Source organism: Lepeophtheirus salmonis, chromosome 8 (assembly GCF_016086655.4).
Source record: "Lepeophtheirus salmonis chromosome 8, UVic_Lsal_1.4, whole genome shotgun sequence".
NCBI classification, from domain to species: domain Eukaryota; kingdom Metazoa; phylum Arthropoda; class Copepoda; order Siphonostomatoida; family Caligidae; genus Lepeophtheirus; species Lepeophtheirus salmonis.
Genome location: NC_052138.2, coordinates 37,724,797 through 37,739,517, shown reverse-complemented (window position 1 = coordinate 37,739,517; position 14,721 = coordinate 37,724,797). Strand labels below are relative to the sequence as shown.

The 14,721-nt window shown below is 30.8% G+C and overlaps 1 protein-coding gene across 1 annotated transcript in view; it reads right to left on the bottom strand.

The window, feature by feature from the left end:
• LOC121123324 (glycine receptor subunit alpha-3) overlaps window positions 1-14,721 on the bottom strand; it is a 151,496-nt gene that overhangs the window by 100,749 nt on the left and 36,026 nt on the right. The window contains exon 2 of the mRNA XM_040718444.2: window positions 13,040-13,149. Coding sequence (XP_040574378.1) covers window positions 13,040-13,149 — 110 coding nt within the window. The remainder of the gene's footprint in view (window positions 1-13,039; window positions 13,150-14,721) is intronic.

Sequence of the window (14,721 nt, the reverse complement as noted above, 5' to 3'; positions counted from 1 at the left end):
AAACTATTTTTTTATACTTAATACTATTTATAAATAAGTATACAAGGTATTGAGGTAATTGGCAGTTTAATATCCCTATGATTAAGGGAAGAAGGAGTGGGTCAACTTCTGTTAGCACCTGGTGGCCATTATTAATGCCAATGATAGTTACATTTAGTAATTTTATTATAAATGAATCATATATCAAAAGTTTAATCACGTAGAGACTTATTGGTAAAGAAATAGATCTTACTAAATGTATTAATGCAAAGAGCAAAATTAATTCACTCCCACCTGGTATTATCGTTGATTTATTATTTGCCAGAAAAGTAATATTAGTACAGTAATATATTATAAACAACGCTTTACTACACAACTATGAGCATGCCTCATTAAGAAAGCATTACACACTGTTGAATTGATTATAAGATAAAAAGGCTTTCACATTAATTCCTAAAGAGGGATAGATGCATCTCAAAGTCATTTCCTCATGTGCACTTTTGAAAATATCAAATTAAATATAGATAATTTATGGCCAGCACCTCCACCATAGCCACTAATTTATTACACGAAATGTAAATATTTTCATATATATAGTGAATTATAATTAGTTAATCCATTTACATTATCCACTCAATTCTCCTAAGGCACAAATTAAAGTTGCATCAACAAGATGGATAGAAACTAAATGAATAGTGACGGTATAACCATATTTAGGCATGCTTTCAAGGTAATGTTAATCAAATCACGTATTATTAAATGATTATTTAATTTTTCAATCATTTCTTTCATTTAGAATTTTATAAAATGAAAAAAAGATAATTCTCCATACTCCCTTCAATGTGGTGAAGTCGTATTTTCTCGTTAGCAGAGAAGTACTCCATATATATCATGTTTCCTACCCCATACTTGATGATGGAATGTTGTTTTTGTGGCTATACATACTCAGCATTTTTCTTCCTTCAGCCACTTTTTTTATTCATATAATGTTAAATGTTACAATAAACCTACTTTTAAAATGACAGACCCTAATTTTTTCTGTGGGCAAACTTATAAAGTCGTCAAGGGATCAAATACATATTTTATCCATTATGCCTGGATAGTAGTTGATAAAGTATTTGAAAATATAGTGTGGGAGGTAAAATTGTAGACTTTTTGACATTGACATAGAGTGTAAACTTTTGGACGAATAAAAAAGTGTAAGTAACACATTGAGGCTTTATCACATATATATTTTGAAAAATAAATTCCTTTGGCTGTTACAATGGTCTCCAACCAGGCCCTAACGCGCCGCACCACTTCTTTATGAAGGCATTGGATATGGCCACCCACTGCTGCTCGACAGAGGTCTTGAGGTCATCCAAATTTTGGTGAGGGGTGGCACAGGCTCTCTTCCCGACTAAGCTCTAAGTGGTATAGTCGAGGGTGTCACAATCTGGGGAGGAGGGTGAACAGTTGACACATTATGCTTTCACCAAGTCAACAATTTTGGGCCTCTCTTGACCCTGTTGACCTTGGTTGCTGCTGAAGGCAGTTGTTGATGTCCTCGTAATTAAGAAACCTTCCCCCAATCCTTCACATATCTCCTACAAGTCCAATTACTGGCATTGAGAGCTTTTGCATGCTAATTCATCTACTTGGCCGGAATTCTGACGATCGCAGTGTCCACATCCTCCATGATCCCCATTATTCGGTGTATTCCACTTCCAGGGAACCTCTCAAGACACTGACTTAAAGACACTATGCTTGCAATATTATAACATGACTCTGGGAGGACCTGACGACCTTCATGCTCTCTTTGAAGCTCACTTGGGCGTTATGAAATCATACACCCTTTCCACAATTTTTGATTTTTGAAAGTTTTTTTATTGTTTATTAACCAAAATAGTCCTTACTTTTTTAAGAATGTAGCCTAGTATTCTAAAATATTCATTCTAAAGTAAACCGGATTGATTTAAAATATGCTCCTCCATTTTACCGTGCACTTTTAGTTTGGAAGGGAATCACATATTTAGAAATGATTTTTATTTCTTCAACTCTATTAAAGTCACCCATCCTATGCTGCAAAGATCTATCAAAGTTCAGTGAAGGCATAACAAACACAGGCTAATCAACTACTCTCTCTTTCATTCAACGCAATAAAATATAAAATCTAACTAATCATAAGTGTACATCTTTGTATTCTTAATTCTGCTTTTGTAAACAGGTATATACGGATGTATGTAGTATGTACCTTCATTGTACACATTTATGGAAAGCAGAAAAAGCTACATATTTACTTATAAATAACTATATCTTTATACGCAAGCAGCATTTATATAGCTATATTTACTTTAGAATGGTACAATCTAAAGCAATGATATACTTTGTATCCATTTGTATTATAAAAATAATACAAGGATTCAAATACTTATATACTCTTATATGTATGCAATGTACATATTTTATCGTTTTTAATTTTTCATGAGTAAAATTTAAACAAGAGGTTTTGTGAGGGTATTTATTTTACTAAGTACTCTGAAAATAGTGTTTTGTACAACTTTTATACAATATGTGAGCTTTCAGTTCTAATAATTACCTCAATACGATGCCAAAATCCCTTACAGCCCTTGGTTATGTAGTCAGACTCAAGCTTAGTTAACTCCTTCTTGATGGAAGCCTCTAGAGCAGTGGTTCTTAATCTTATTGGATGTATTGAACACTGCAAGCTTCATTAGTGCATTCACCGACCCCATTCGTGATTGGAGCAATAAAATATAATTTTATCAGAAAATAGGTATATATTTTATTAGCGCACAAAATAGTTTTGGATCAATTGGAACCAGAAACCATTGCGTTCAAAGAACAAAACCTAAAAGTCATGAATTTCACACTAAGACATAACTCAAGGAATATTTGCAGCAAATCAATGTGTCTTTAACTGTTGTCTTTCAGACACAATATCATAAATACTTGGCTTCACAAATGACGTACAATCACAACAGGCACAAGTTGACTACTGAGTGCACTAAGTTCCCTCCAGTACAGGTATCAAAGCTCTACAATGCGGCCTGATCACATGCAGCCTCTGAGGAACAAGTGTTTAACACGAATAGGCTGTATTTATTTTGTGTCACACATCTTACTAAGGACCTTAATATTTGTTATCTTACATAGAAAACAAACTTTTTTCAAGCTCACAGGCAATTTTTTGTTTTTTTGGTATCTCCCTGGAGGGAGGTCTGAGCAAATGCAACACTATTGTATCTACACTCCGCACTGAAAGCAGATCGCTCCGGTCGACTGTGGCGTCAGTGGATTCGGAGGGATTGGTGAACCCTTGATTAAGAACCATAGCTCAAGAGACTGAAGACTCCTGTTAGGAGTAGCACATCTAAATCCACTCCAGACGTGGCTAGATAGAATAGTACGAGAGGTTTTTATCTGGAGGGAGATCACAAAAGGTGAAGAGGTACCAAAAGTCCGGAAAGTTTACTCTCAGGAAGCAAATTTATATATTTGGATACAAATATTAAAAAATATAAGTATTCTGTGATACATTATAAAGTTCAAATACCCACAGTTATATTAGTCATAAATACATAAAAACCATGTCATTTTAATCTATTAAAATGAAATGATAGTATCAATCTATAGTTGGGAATTAAAAGGAACAATATTGTAATTAAATAATGCATTTTAAGGGAGAGTAATCTCAACTTTTTAACTTTTTTATACAAATTGGAACTTGTTCACAGTATTCATGCCTATATATTATGGATCATTCCATAATATATTTTCAAAATGAAACAGATTTGACTAAAATTTGTATAATTTTGACATCATATAAATTAAATTTTGGATCTATAGCTCAATTACTTATGAGGTCTTATATATGAAGAAATTAGTATTTTTATTATTTTTTAATTCATGATATCTTGTAAACCAATTTTATAATATTATATTTTTAATTTAAATTTAAAAAGAATTAAACCATGGCCTTATTTTTGATCTTTGTGTTTTTTTATTATTTTTTATTATTTATATTTAAAATCTCCGTCTAAAAGAAGAATTATCGCCCATCTTTGGTGTAAACTAATTTCTTATATATACAAATTTAAATGAAAGTATAACACTTTCCCTACACAAATTATATTTTGAATGTAGAAGGTTCTGCTCTTTATAGTAATTATTGATTTTGTCCCTTCAACCTCCTATAACATGTAGCTCATATTTACAATAGTATTCATTCAGGTGTAACATATATCTAGCTCCTGCCTTCTCCTTTCCCCCTTATACTAATTCCGTCTCTGAGGATTACTTATTATTCATCAATAGGAATAAATTATGAAATAGTCATGACCCATCAAGTGAGACAAGGTAAATTCGAACTGAGTTAATTGAATAGATTAAATGATTGACTAAAGTAATAATTCATAATGAAAACAAAAATTGACTACCTATTTGGATGATTAACACTCCTTTAGCTAACTGGGATATTATAATCCCCAATATTTACAAAGTGCTTCTTACTCTTTTGAATTCACATTTATCGACAAACAGGGGTGTTGCTAGCTTTCATCATTGTCGGGGTTAGCCCCAAAAGTTATCAACACCTTTATATAATTTTATATAAAAAAGGGTTTATTTTATAAATGTATATACTTTCAGATGGTGTCCCCATTGCAGGACTGAACAGAAGGGAATAGAGACAAAAATTGAATGTAGAAGAAAAGAAACAAAAAGAGAATACCTATAGAAAGAGAGAAGGCAAACAAGGTTTTATTTCGGTGACAAACAGGTTTTTATTGACATTGGAGGCAAAAAAAATATAATAAGAACATTTTAATTATTTTATAAGTCTACTTACTAAACTTCTGAACTTTGGCGTAAACTAATTGGTGACTTCAGAAACTTTTAAACCCCAATCTTAAACTCATTTTGTAAAGATTATTTTTAAATGAGAATTTATTTTTTCTCGATATCTTATTTCATTACAAGTATTTTCAGCATTTTAATTGATATTTTTTTGAGTGAAAAACGGAGGAAATTATTTAAAAATGATACAAAATTTAGATAACGTAATAATTATAATCGTACAACCTTTTATTATGTAATTAAATCCGATATATTTTTCGGGGATTTATTTTACATGGTTGACTATTCGCGTAATAACACTTAAGGAGGGACAACTACTTAATATTGTGAATTGCTTTTGTCTTGCCATACTCTTCTCTTTCTACATCCATGTTTTTTAACAGCTGAAATTAAGATGAAGCTTATTTCCAACTTGTCACCTCAATCTGTTTCTTTCACTATTAGTCTACCAATTGGCATATTTTTGTATATTATGTATTAATATTAACGATGGCCCTTTTACGCAACATCCTATATAAAGAAAACAAGTATATTATATTCAAGACATATGTTTTTGAAGGTGCTCGTATGTTCCATCACATAAATTATAAATAAATATACAAACACATGCCTGTTTATTTTTCATGAGCATCTGTGACATTGACAATGTAGGAACAATAACTATAAATCACATTTTTCACTACTTCCAATAACTAATTCTGATTTTCTCTATGTTTTTAGTCCGATTTAAAAGATCATATGTTTTTTCACAAAATTGTTCAGATGTAGGGTTAGCAAAAACGAAGAGAAATATAACAACTATTATTTTAGATAAGATAAAGGTGTAGATTCTATTAAAAGTGTCAAGGAGCATCCCATAACTTCAATAGGCAGTTTAAAGGGTTGTTCAGGAGAAGAAGAAAACCTGATTGTCTCGAAAAGTAGCACTGTCGATTTATTGTGGACTAGGGCTTAGAGTAGAATTAAGGATCGATATTGCTGTAATTCCTGTATTTATCATGACTAGATACGGAGTAGGGTGTGTGTTAATTTACTTCATCTTATTTCTGCTTGCCGCTAATTTAATGAAACATCAATGTCCCACACCGTATATGTCAAGGATATATGGGCTGGAAATTATTCCATACTCGATCCTCAATTACACTCCAAGTTCAAGGAGGACTTAGACCTATAATTCAACTATAAATCTTCAGAGTTACTGATCGTTTTTCATGCACTCTTGATTATTTTATACTAATATGTTCTCTCTTCAGACCTGACTTTTTGGTGTTACTACGGTCTGTTTTGTTTTTTTAATTGCAGAACCCTGTTGTCATTATTCTCATATTCATGAAGAGAGTATATACATATGTATAAATTAATCACTATTGTGGAAAAGACGGAAAATAACAATGAGGATTTATAGAGGAGATATATGTAAATATAATTTCCTTACATATATATTTTTCCATTCCTCTTCTCATTATTATATAATTCTTAAGAAGGGAATATCGAAGTATCAATTAAAAAACATCTCTCTTTCTTTGAATAATAAATTCCTCCCTAATTTTGGTGTAATTTAAAAGGAAATGCATAATAAAATAATTATTATATTTTACATAATTTTCCCCTCAAAAGTGCATTTTAAATGTTGAAGGGCTCCTCTCTATACTGCAAATTTCTAGCAGAACAAGATATCTACAAGAATTTTAACATGGACATTTTGAAAGTTATTTCGGAAAAAAAACAAAAACCTTATAAACAAATATTTTTTTCTTGAATGATGAAACAAATCATCTAAATACTATTATCCCCATATTTAAAAAAAGAAAAAAAGCCCACTAAAATTGTAATCTCTAATGTATACGTGTCTCCTTCCCTCTGATTCTTTTATTTATTGTATTTTCTTGTACGTATATATATTTGTAAAGTACTGTCTTTACTTTTTCATAAGTATAAATAGTTATGTATTCTGTGTAAATATCAGAGTAGGGTTTTGTATTAATAAGAACATAGTTGTTCCTATAAAACAATCCTTGTATTCCTCCACGTCTTTCCTTCTCCTCAATTCTCCCATTCGTCATGGATCCCTCCTTTTATTAAATAACTGGTACCTTGGTAACCTTCCTCCAGACGCAATATAATCACTACTTCATAAGAGATTACCTGAGCCATCCCTGGACCCCTCCAATAAAATAATAAATGCAATTTGAACTTCAACTCATTATTACTAAATTATACTTCCTATAATTATGTTTATGGCTCTCTCCTGTAAAATTTGATTAAAGTCATTATATCACATGGCTCAAAAGTAGCAGGCTTTATTAAATATTAGGAGAAGAGTAGTAATATTACAGTTTCTTCAAAATCATGTATAAGAGAGCTGTTGTTAAAAAAGGTCTCAATTGAATAATAACATTACGTGTTTATTATACCAAGATTTCGGGAGATCTATTTTTATTTTCCTGACGCAGTAACTTTCCATTACAAAAGGGGATTGCTCATTATGTCAATAATAGTATTGTATTAATTTCTGTAAAAAATCAACAGAAATATGAAACATTTCGTTGTGCTGAAAAGAGTCAATTATTAAAGTGACAAAAAGATAGTTAATTATATTTTTATTAAAGGTACATTATCATTTTCTAGATATGTACACAAAAACAAAAAAGTAATTAAAATGTAGATGTGATCAATGTCGTTAAATTACATTGATGAATAACGGATTTTATTCACTTTAAAAAATGTATGAAATTATAGAAATCAAGATGAGAAGATAAAAAAATTGACGAAATGAATAAATAATGATTGATATCACTTTTTTTTTAAATTAAATGACTATGGACTATTGTAAAAAATATGAACTAAAAAAGTGTGAGATATTTTCTGATGGAAATCAATCCAGTTATTTTTATTTTTTAACGCTGCTATATTTATTATTTTATTCTTCTTTATTTATGGAACATCTAACTATTCAGTTCCTGTGAGAGTAACGCTATGTATATTTTGTTGGGGAATTATAACCATAACACACAGGAGGAAAAGTCTGAAAGGCATACCATAGTCATATGTCATTTTCTCAGACGTGGTCTTAACGCTCAACTAAATTCGCAAATGTAAAATCTTCTCCCTAGTTACAGGGTGTTCCAGTGAAATATTTCCATATATTAAAGCATAACCAATTAGTTACAAAAATAGCATAAATTTGAGCTCTCTAACTTACGTATAAGTCGATAAAAACGACACTTGAACGTGATTGACAAATTTCCATTTGTGCATTCCAAGCCGTTGGGTGTCTCTAGAACCACCGTTTACGTCGTGAGCATGTCTGAAACGTTGGAAAGGAAGAAAGGTTCTGTCAAAAAGGCCAAATTGAATCCAGAGAAATTTAAAAAAAATAGCCCAGGTGTCCCTTCAAGTCCATGAGGAACTATGCAAGAGATCTCAGGGTTCAACACCAGACTGTCCAAAGAGCTATCAAAAAAGAAGGGTGGACAGAGCTTTATGAGTATGGAGAGGCCACTTGTCCCACCAGCAATGAAAATAACCCATATCTTCCGTTGCAAGTCTCTTTTAAATGGGTCATTTGAGGTCTTTTGAACACTTTTTCAACGCGTTTGGCCCCCTAAGGTCACTCCCTCGATTACACTTTTTGGGTGCAACTCGAGGGAAAGGACTAAACTGTCCTTCATCCAAACACCGAGACCCTCAAATCCAATGTCAGTCAGCACTGGGACGTCATATAAGATGGTTATATTTGCCAGCAGGTGTCTGGCCTTCCGCTGCCCCCTGGATGCAGTCATTGCTGCTAAGGATTAAAAAATGTCAGATACACATCTATTTATAGTATTAATTTTGTTGAAATTATAAAATTAATTAATTAATTAATCATATCTTATTGGAGTTTAAAATTCATAGTGTTCAGATTTTAATGGACCACTAAGTATAAATAAATGTAAATGTAGAATTTGTGTTGATTATATTTATCTCATAACAGCTCACAGCTAATTTAATAAAACGTCATGAGAAGTAAGCTGCTCTTCTCCTAAACATTTTCTCAGGCTTATGATTTTCATTGTTCGGTTTCTTCTTTTTATTAGCATATTAATAGGTTTTATTTCCAAAGCTCTAGCTATGAATCTACGTATGAATGTATATTTCGAATTGGCATTGAATTTGATTTTTGAATACAGTTTAATATAATTTAATATAAAATAGTAAATATTTATCTTCATACGGAGGGTAGAGAGCTACATATATTTCAATATGACTAAATAGATTCACTCGTCCATATAAAATAAATGATAATGTTATATATTTTGTGTCATTTTGAATAGACAGTGATAAGAGCTATGCAATATATTGATAAAGGAAACTTTATCCTTTGATGAATTAATTGGTGAATATATTTTGCGTACATTGTATAAGTTTGCCTACAAGTCATACTTTCTCTTTTTATCTCAAAATTGGAGACAACCACAGGATAATTACAGGATAAACGTAATAAGTATCATGAATAGGAAATTACATGTCATCAAATCTATTAATGACAGAAATAGAGAATTACTATAGACATGCATAAATGGAAATATAGCGTATAAACTCCAATGATTGTCTAATCCTACGTGGAAACTCATTCGAGCAAATGCAATCGATTGATTTGAGATCCTCTCCTCCTACATTAGTAATATATTCTTAGCATTGCAATGTTATTTCCTTATTATTAAAAGGTTGCAATATTTACTATCAGTTCTCGCTGACTCCAATTTCGAGATAGAAAGAAAACGTATGACGTTCGGGCAAACTTATACGATCTACACTTTATTTTTGTATTTTTACCTTATTTAAAAGATTTATACTCTAACTTAATTTTTACATATATAAAAACTTTTAGCAATATACTTTCTAATTTATTTTTTAGCAAAGTAAACAAAGATACATTGTATTAATGTAGAACCATGTATTTACCCAGCCATTATAATGCTTGCAAGTAATTTGTAGCTATTGTAAATTCATAAATAGACCATTTGCGAACATCCTTGACCCCCTTTTTTTGCATCAAAGTTGACATTTACACAAGGAAATAAACACGGGCATTGACAAGAAGTACTCTGATGTCGATCCCAAATTCTACTCGTAGTCCAACAAGGGCATACAATTACAACTTTACAACAGGTGGTTAACGTTTCTCTCCGTCTTTTATGAGCACACGCAGTTGTTCAATCAGGTTTTAAATATTATGGAATGCAGTAGGAAGAGAAGTTCACTACTCACTAGTTGAATAATAATGACAAGGGCTGCGGAAAATAAAATTCATTCTTCAAATTACCAATTCCAAAAAAAACAAACAGTCAAGCTAAAAATACGCACGATTTACATCACTAATGGCATTAATTAAGTCATATTCATATTCAGCTCCATCCCCCCCTTTAAAAACGAAAAGGAAAGTAAAAAAGTACTTTTTTGTACGTTGACCAAAAAGTAATCAAGAAAATTGCTTTCTTGCAATTTTAAAAGCCTCAAAAGTTTTTTTTTTCTCTTTTTTTTTAGCTTTTATAATTTTTATTTAATTCTTGAAGAGGGTATATCTAATTATTAAGTGCATAAGCACGTAATAAATTTCCAAGAACTTAGCATAAGAAAATCTTAAAACCTCAAAATTCCCCTTTCAAAATAAAGAGCTTATGCGAATTAAAATGTAAACTCTGAGGAAGAGCAAATGCCACGTTAGTAATTTTTGTGTTTCGAGAACGTATTTTATTATGGTACTATACGGGGTTCCCAAATTTGATCAAAGTTATTTTTTAACAACTGAAGAAAGCTTTTGAAGGCCTTTGTTACATACTTTTGTATGCTCAATTTAAAAAGTTCATTTTTTTAATATCTATAAATAATTTTGCCCGAGTTTAAAAAAATAACAGGAAATGAAAGTAATTATTAGAAAAATTAAAAAATATACCATTCCATGAAATAACTCAAAATTTCAAACACAAATACAAAAGTAACTCGATTTAACAAATATTTTTAGTGTTCAGATATGTAAACCCTTTTTACGATCAACTAAGAATAAAATGTACTATGATTTTTGTTTAATGGCACGCACTTTGCGTTTTACATACGCTACATTGGTTATTTTTTAGATCAAGTAGTCATGCAGATCTAAGATATTCAATGTACACTCAAAATGAGTGTTTGACAGACAAACAGATAAACTTTGTTTTATTAATAAGGATTTTATCTTCCCCTTACAAAGTAACATTTTAAATTGAGGATTGATATAAAAATGTTTCCTGAAATGTTCTTGCTGGATACAGAGTTGAGTTTGTGTTTTCTTTCCTTCCTCTCATAGTTACATGAGGTTAATCTAATAAAACGTCATGATAGTTAAGTCTTCTCCTGATCAACATTATTTAAATGGTCAGAGTAATTTTTCGGGCTTATAACTTACAACTCGAATCATATTCTAAATCATATCATATTAGAGCCCTGCCCACAGAAAGTGACAAGGAGAGTGAAAAAGAAGAAAGTATGTACATTGACCAAAAAAATAATCAAGGAAAATGCTTCCTTGCATTTCTAAAATTTTACTTTTATACTTTATGTTTATCGCCTTTATGTGGAGGTATTATGTAATTTCATTACCAAACATAAAAGGCAAAATACATGTCTATTCAATGTATTTGTGAGTAAGTAAAATAGTAGATAAGCCAAGGGAAAGGATAGACACTCAGCAAAAGGACGACATTTTTTTCCCCTTTTCATTCCTGATTGGCATAAATTTGTCAGCTGCAATATACTCCAATTTTAAAGATCTGGGAAGAGTTTGATTTAATGCAAATAACATGTATCAATAATAGAATCAATATTCAACTTGTTGAGGATTCTTCAACAAGTACTAGATATATGAACGTTGTTTTTTGCACCTTTGACTGAATTTATAGCATCTTTTTGGTTCGGGGATCCGGAAGCACTGTTTACAACGGTTCCATATTCTTCTCCTAATATTCAACTTTATATTTAAATGTTTCATTTAATAGAAATAATTAATTAAATACTTCTTAATCTGATAAGATTCCAATTTCGCACTTTTAAGTACCTGTATAATTTTTTGCTCGATTTCCCAATTTAAACAGACTGTACTAATTAAAAACTTTTGCAATACAACGGATCTGATGGGACCAATATTTTGTTGTTGTTTTTTAAATAATTTTGAGTCATCTTTTAGATCATGATTTTTATATTTCAAAAAATATTTGTATATCGCAAATTTTGCACCATCTTTAACTTACAGTATCTCTTAAAATATTCATAGCAAAGAAGAACAAAAAAACAAACGCTTAAACCCCTTGCCATTGACTACAAGGGTATTACATACGTCGGGAAAAATCTACTTACGGATTATGAAAGAACATAATATGAAATTGTTCACAGTATTTGTAAACCAGAATACAAAACTTCTCAAAAAATATTACAAATTAAATTCCAATATTGACAGAGTGAGGACTCTAAAAATTGAAATTCCATAATTAAATTATGAAAAACGTAGTTTTTATCGAATCAAAAAAAGATAACTCAATAAGAATTTGTATTATATTTAAATACTATATTTTTATTATATTTTATATTCGATACGTCATCATTCACAACCAATAACAGCATTGACACGGGGGTCAATAGGTTTGCAGCTCTTAACAATGAAGGTGGTGTCCTGGCGTATTATACTAGCAGGATGGCAGCTCGGAGCCAATCCAAATTTAGATTAAAGGTGACACATGACCTTTTTCTCCAAAACGCCCCAAACTTCAAAGTTCAGGGGCTTGACGTCAGGGTTGGAGGATGGCCACATGGGGCTGGTCACCAGTCACCCATAATGTTGCTACAAAATCTTTGTTTCTTCTTGGGTGTAAACATATTTCAACAACTTTCATATCATTAATGGACTTCTTTATGTTGTAGACATTTTGGGTGGAGAAACCTACAGTCTTTGCAGCCTTCTCGCCAGTAACATCCTTGCGGAGGAGATATGCCTTATTTGATGTTACTCAGACCTTTTTTCAGTTAAATACACGGGATCACAACAATACTTATTTATTTTTGCTTCAGCTGTCATTTGGTTGTGTAACGAAGCCTCGTAATAAGAAATAAGGGGGATAATATTTAATGGGACTACAACTTTTGGGTATCCCACACTATATATGGTAATGTCATTAAAATATTATCTTACGTAAATCATTGGTTGGAGTCGACCTCCGATCATATTTGCGAAGAAGTTTATCCAATGCCTTCAAGGCAGTAAATTCCTCTCTATCTTTAGGAGGTTCGGATGAAACTAATCTATAAAAAAAATAAGAAAATGATTATGGATATTATAAATAATTTTCAAAAAGACATTTATTATATTAATAAATGTTCCAATCTACAGGTATGTCATATCTCTTGATTTTTTTTAACAATCAATATGTGTAAATAAATATATTATATAAATAATAATAAATTAGTTTATTTATTAGATAACCTTTACAGAATTCTATATTTTTTCATGGATATTTTTCTATTCATAAGAAAATAAATCATTCATATATACACATACATGGTAAATGGTAAAATTAATTAAATTTTGTGGAATAAGTATACAAAGTGATTTTTGGATAATTTTAATTCTTTTATTTATCAAATTCGTTAGAAAGAAAAATTAATTCATTGGAGAAAAACACTGCGTAAATGCTTAGAAATTACAACTCTAAACATAAATAGGGAAGTGAAAGAACTTGGCAGCGTAATTTTTTTTTAAACTATGTGTTCGTAATTAGTGCTCTTATTAATTACTTTTCATATGCCTTGGCATGAGTAGTAGAAACATTGACAGCTAATAAAAGAATAGTTTGTAAAAAATATGTAGATAATAGATATTGATAAAGTGTGGGATTTGGGTTTATTTCCTTCATATCATAGCAGGTTGCAGCTAGTCTAATAAAATGGCATGACAGCAAAGCTGTTTTCCTCTTTAATTATAATTAGTGATGTAAATCGTCTGTATTTTTTAGCTGGTCTGCTTGTATGGAATTGGTAATCATAATTATAAATTTTCTTTTCCTCAACTGTTGTCATTATTATTTAACTCCTGAGTTAGTCTTTTTCTACTACATTCAATTATATTCAAAAACTTATTGAGCATTCGTGAGTGCTCATAAAAAGACGCCAAGTAACCTTGATGATTTTTTTGTTGAGTTATAATTGTTAGCCCTTGTTTAACTTGTATTAGAATTGAGGATCGATATCGGAGTAATTCTTTCCAATGTCTTTATTTATTTCCTTCCCTCCTTTTCCCTTGTCACAGCTGATTGTAACTGATCTAATGAAACGTCATGACATCTAAGCCACTTTCTACCAAAACATTCTTCAAATTGTCGGGGTTATCATGTTGATTTTCAGTTTCTTCTCTTAACATAACGACAGATTGTATAATTTACAACTCTACTCATTTCCTATTGATTAAGATATCCTCTCTTTTGTGTGATCTGTAAGAAAACTCAGAAATTCTCCTTTCCATTTTCCCGCAGCTTTCTTTCCCATAAACATGTGTATAATATCCCCCTTTTAATTCTATTCTTTATGATTCAATACTAACGGTATACCATACCTAAGCATGAGAAATGTTTTCTTAATTATCTCGTTAACCCTATTTAAGTTACATAATAGTTATATAACTTTCATGTACAAACCTATTTATTTTATGTGTATTACGGATATATAACTTTTACCTTCATTGTCCTTAAAAAGGACCTTCACTTCCTCTTAATAAAGTAAAGAATATAATACGCTTTTCTTACTATTTTTTTAATATTGATCTCATAATTTTTTTTCTTTTTAACAGAAAGGAAGTTTAATATTTGTGTAATCTTGGAT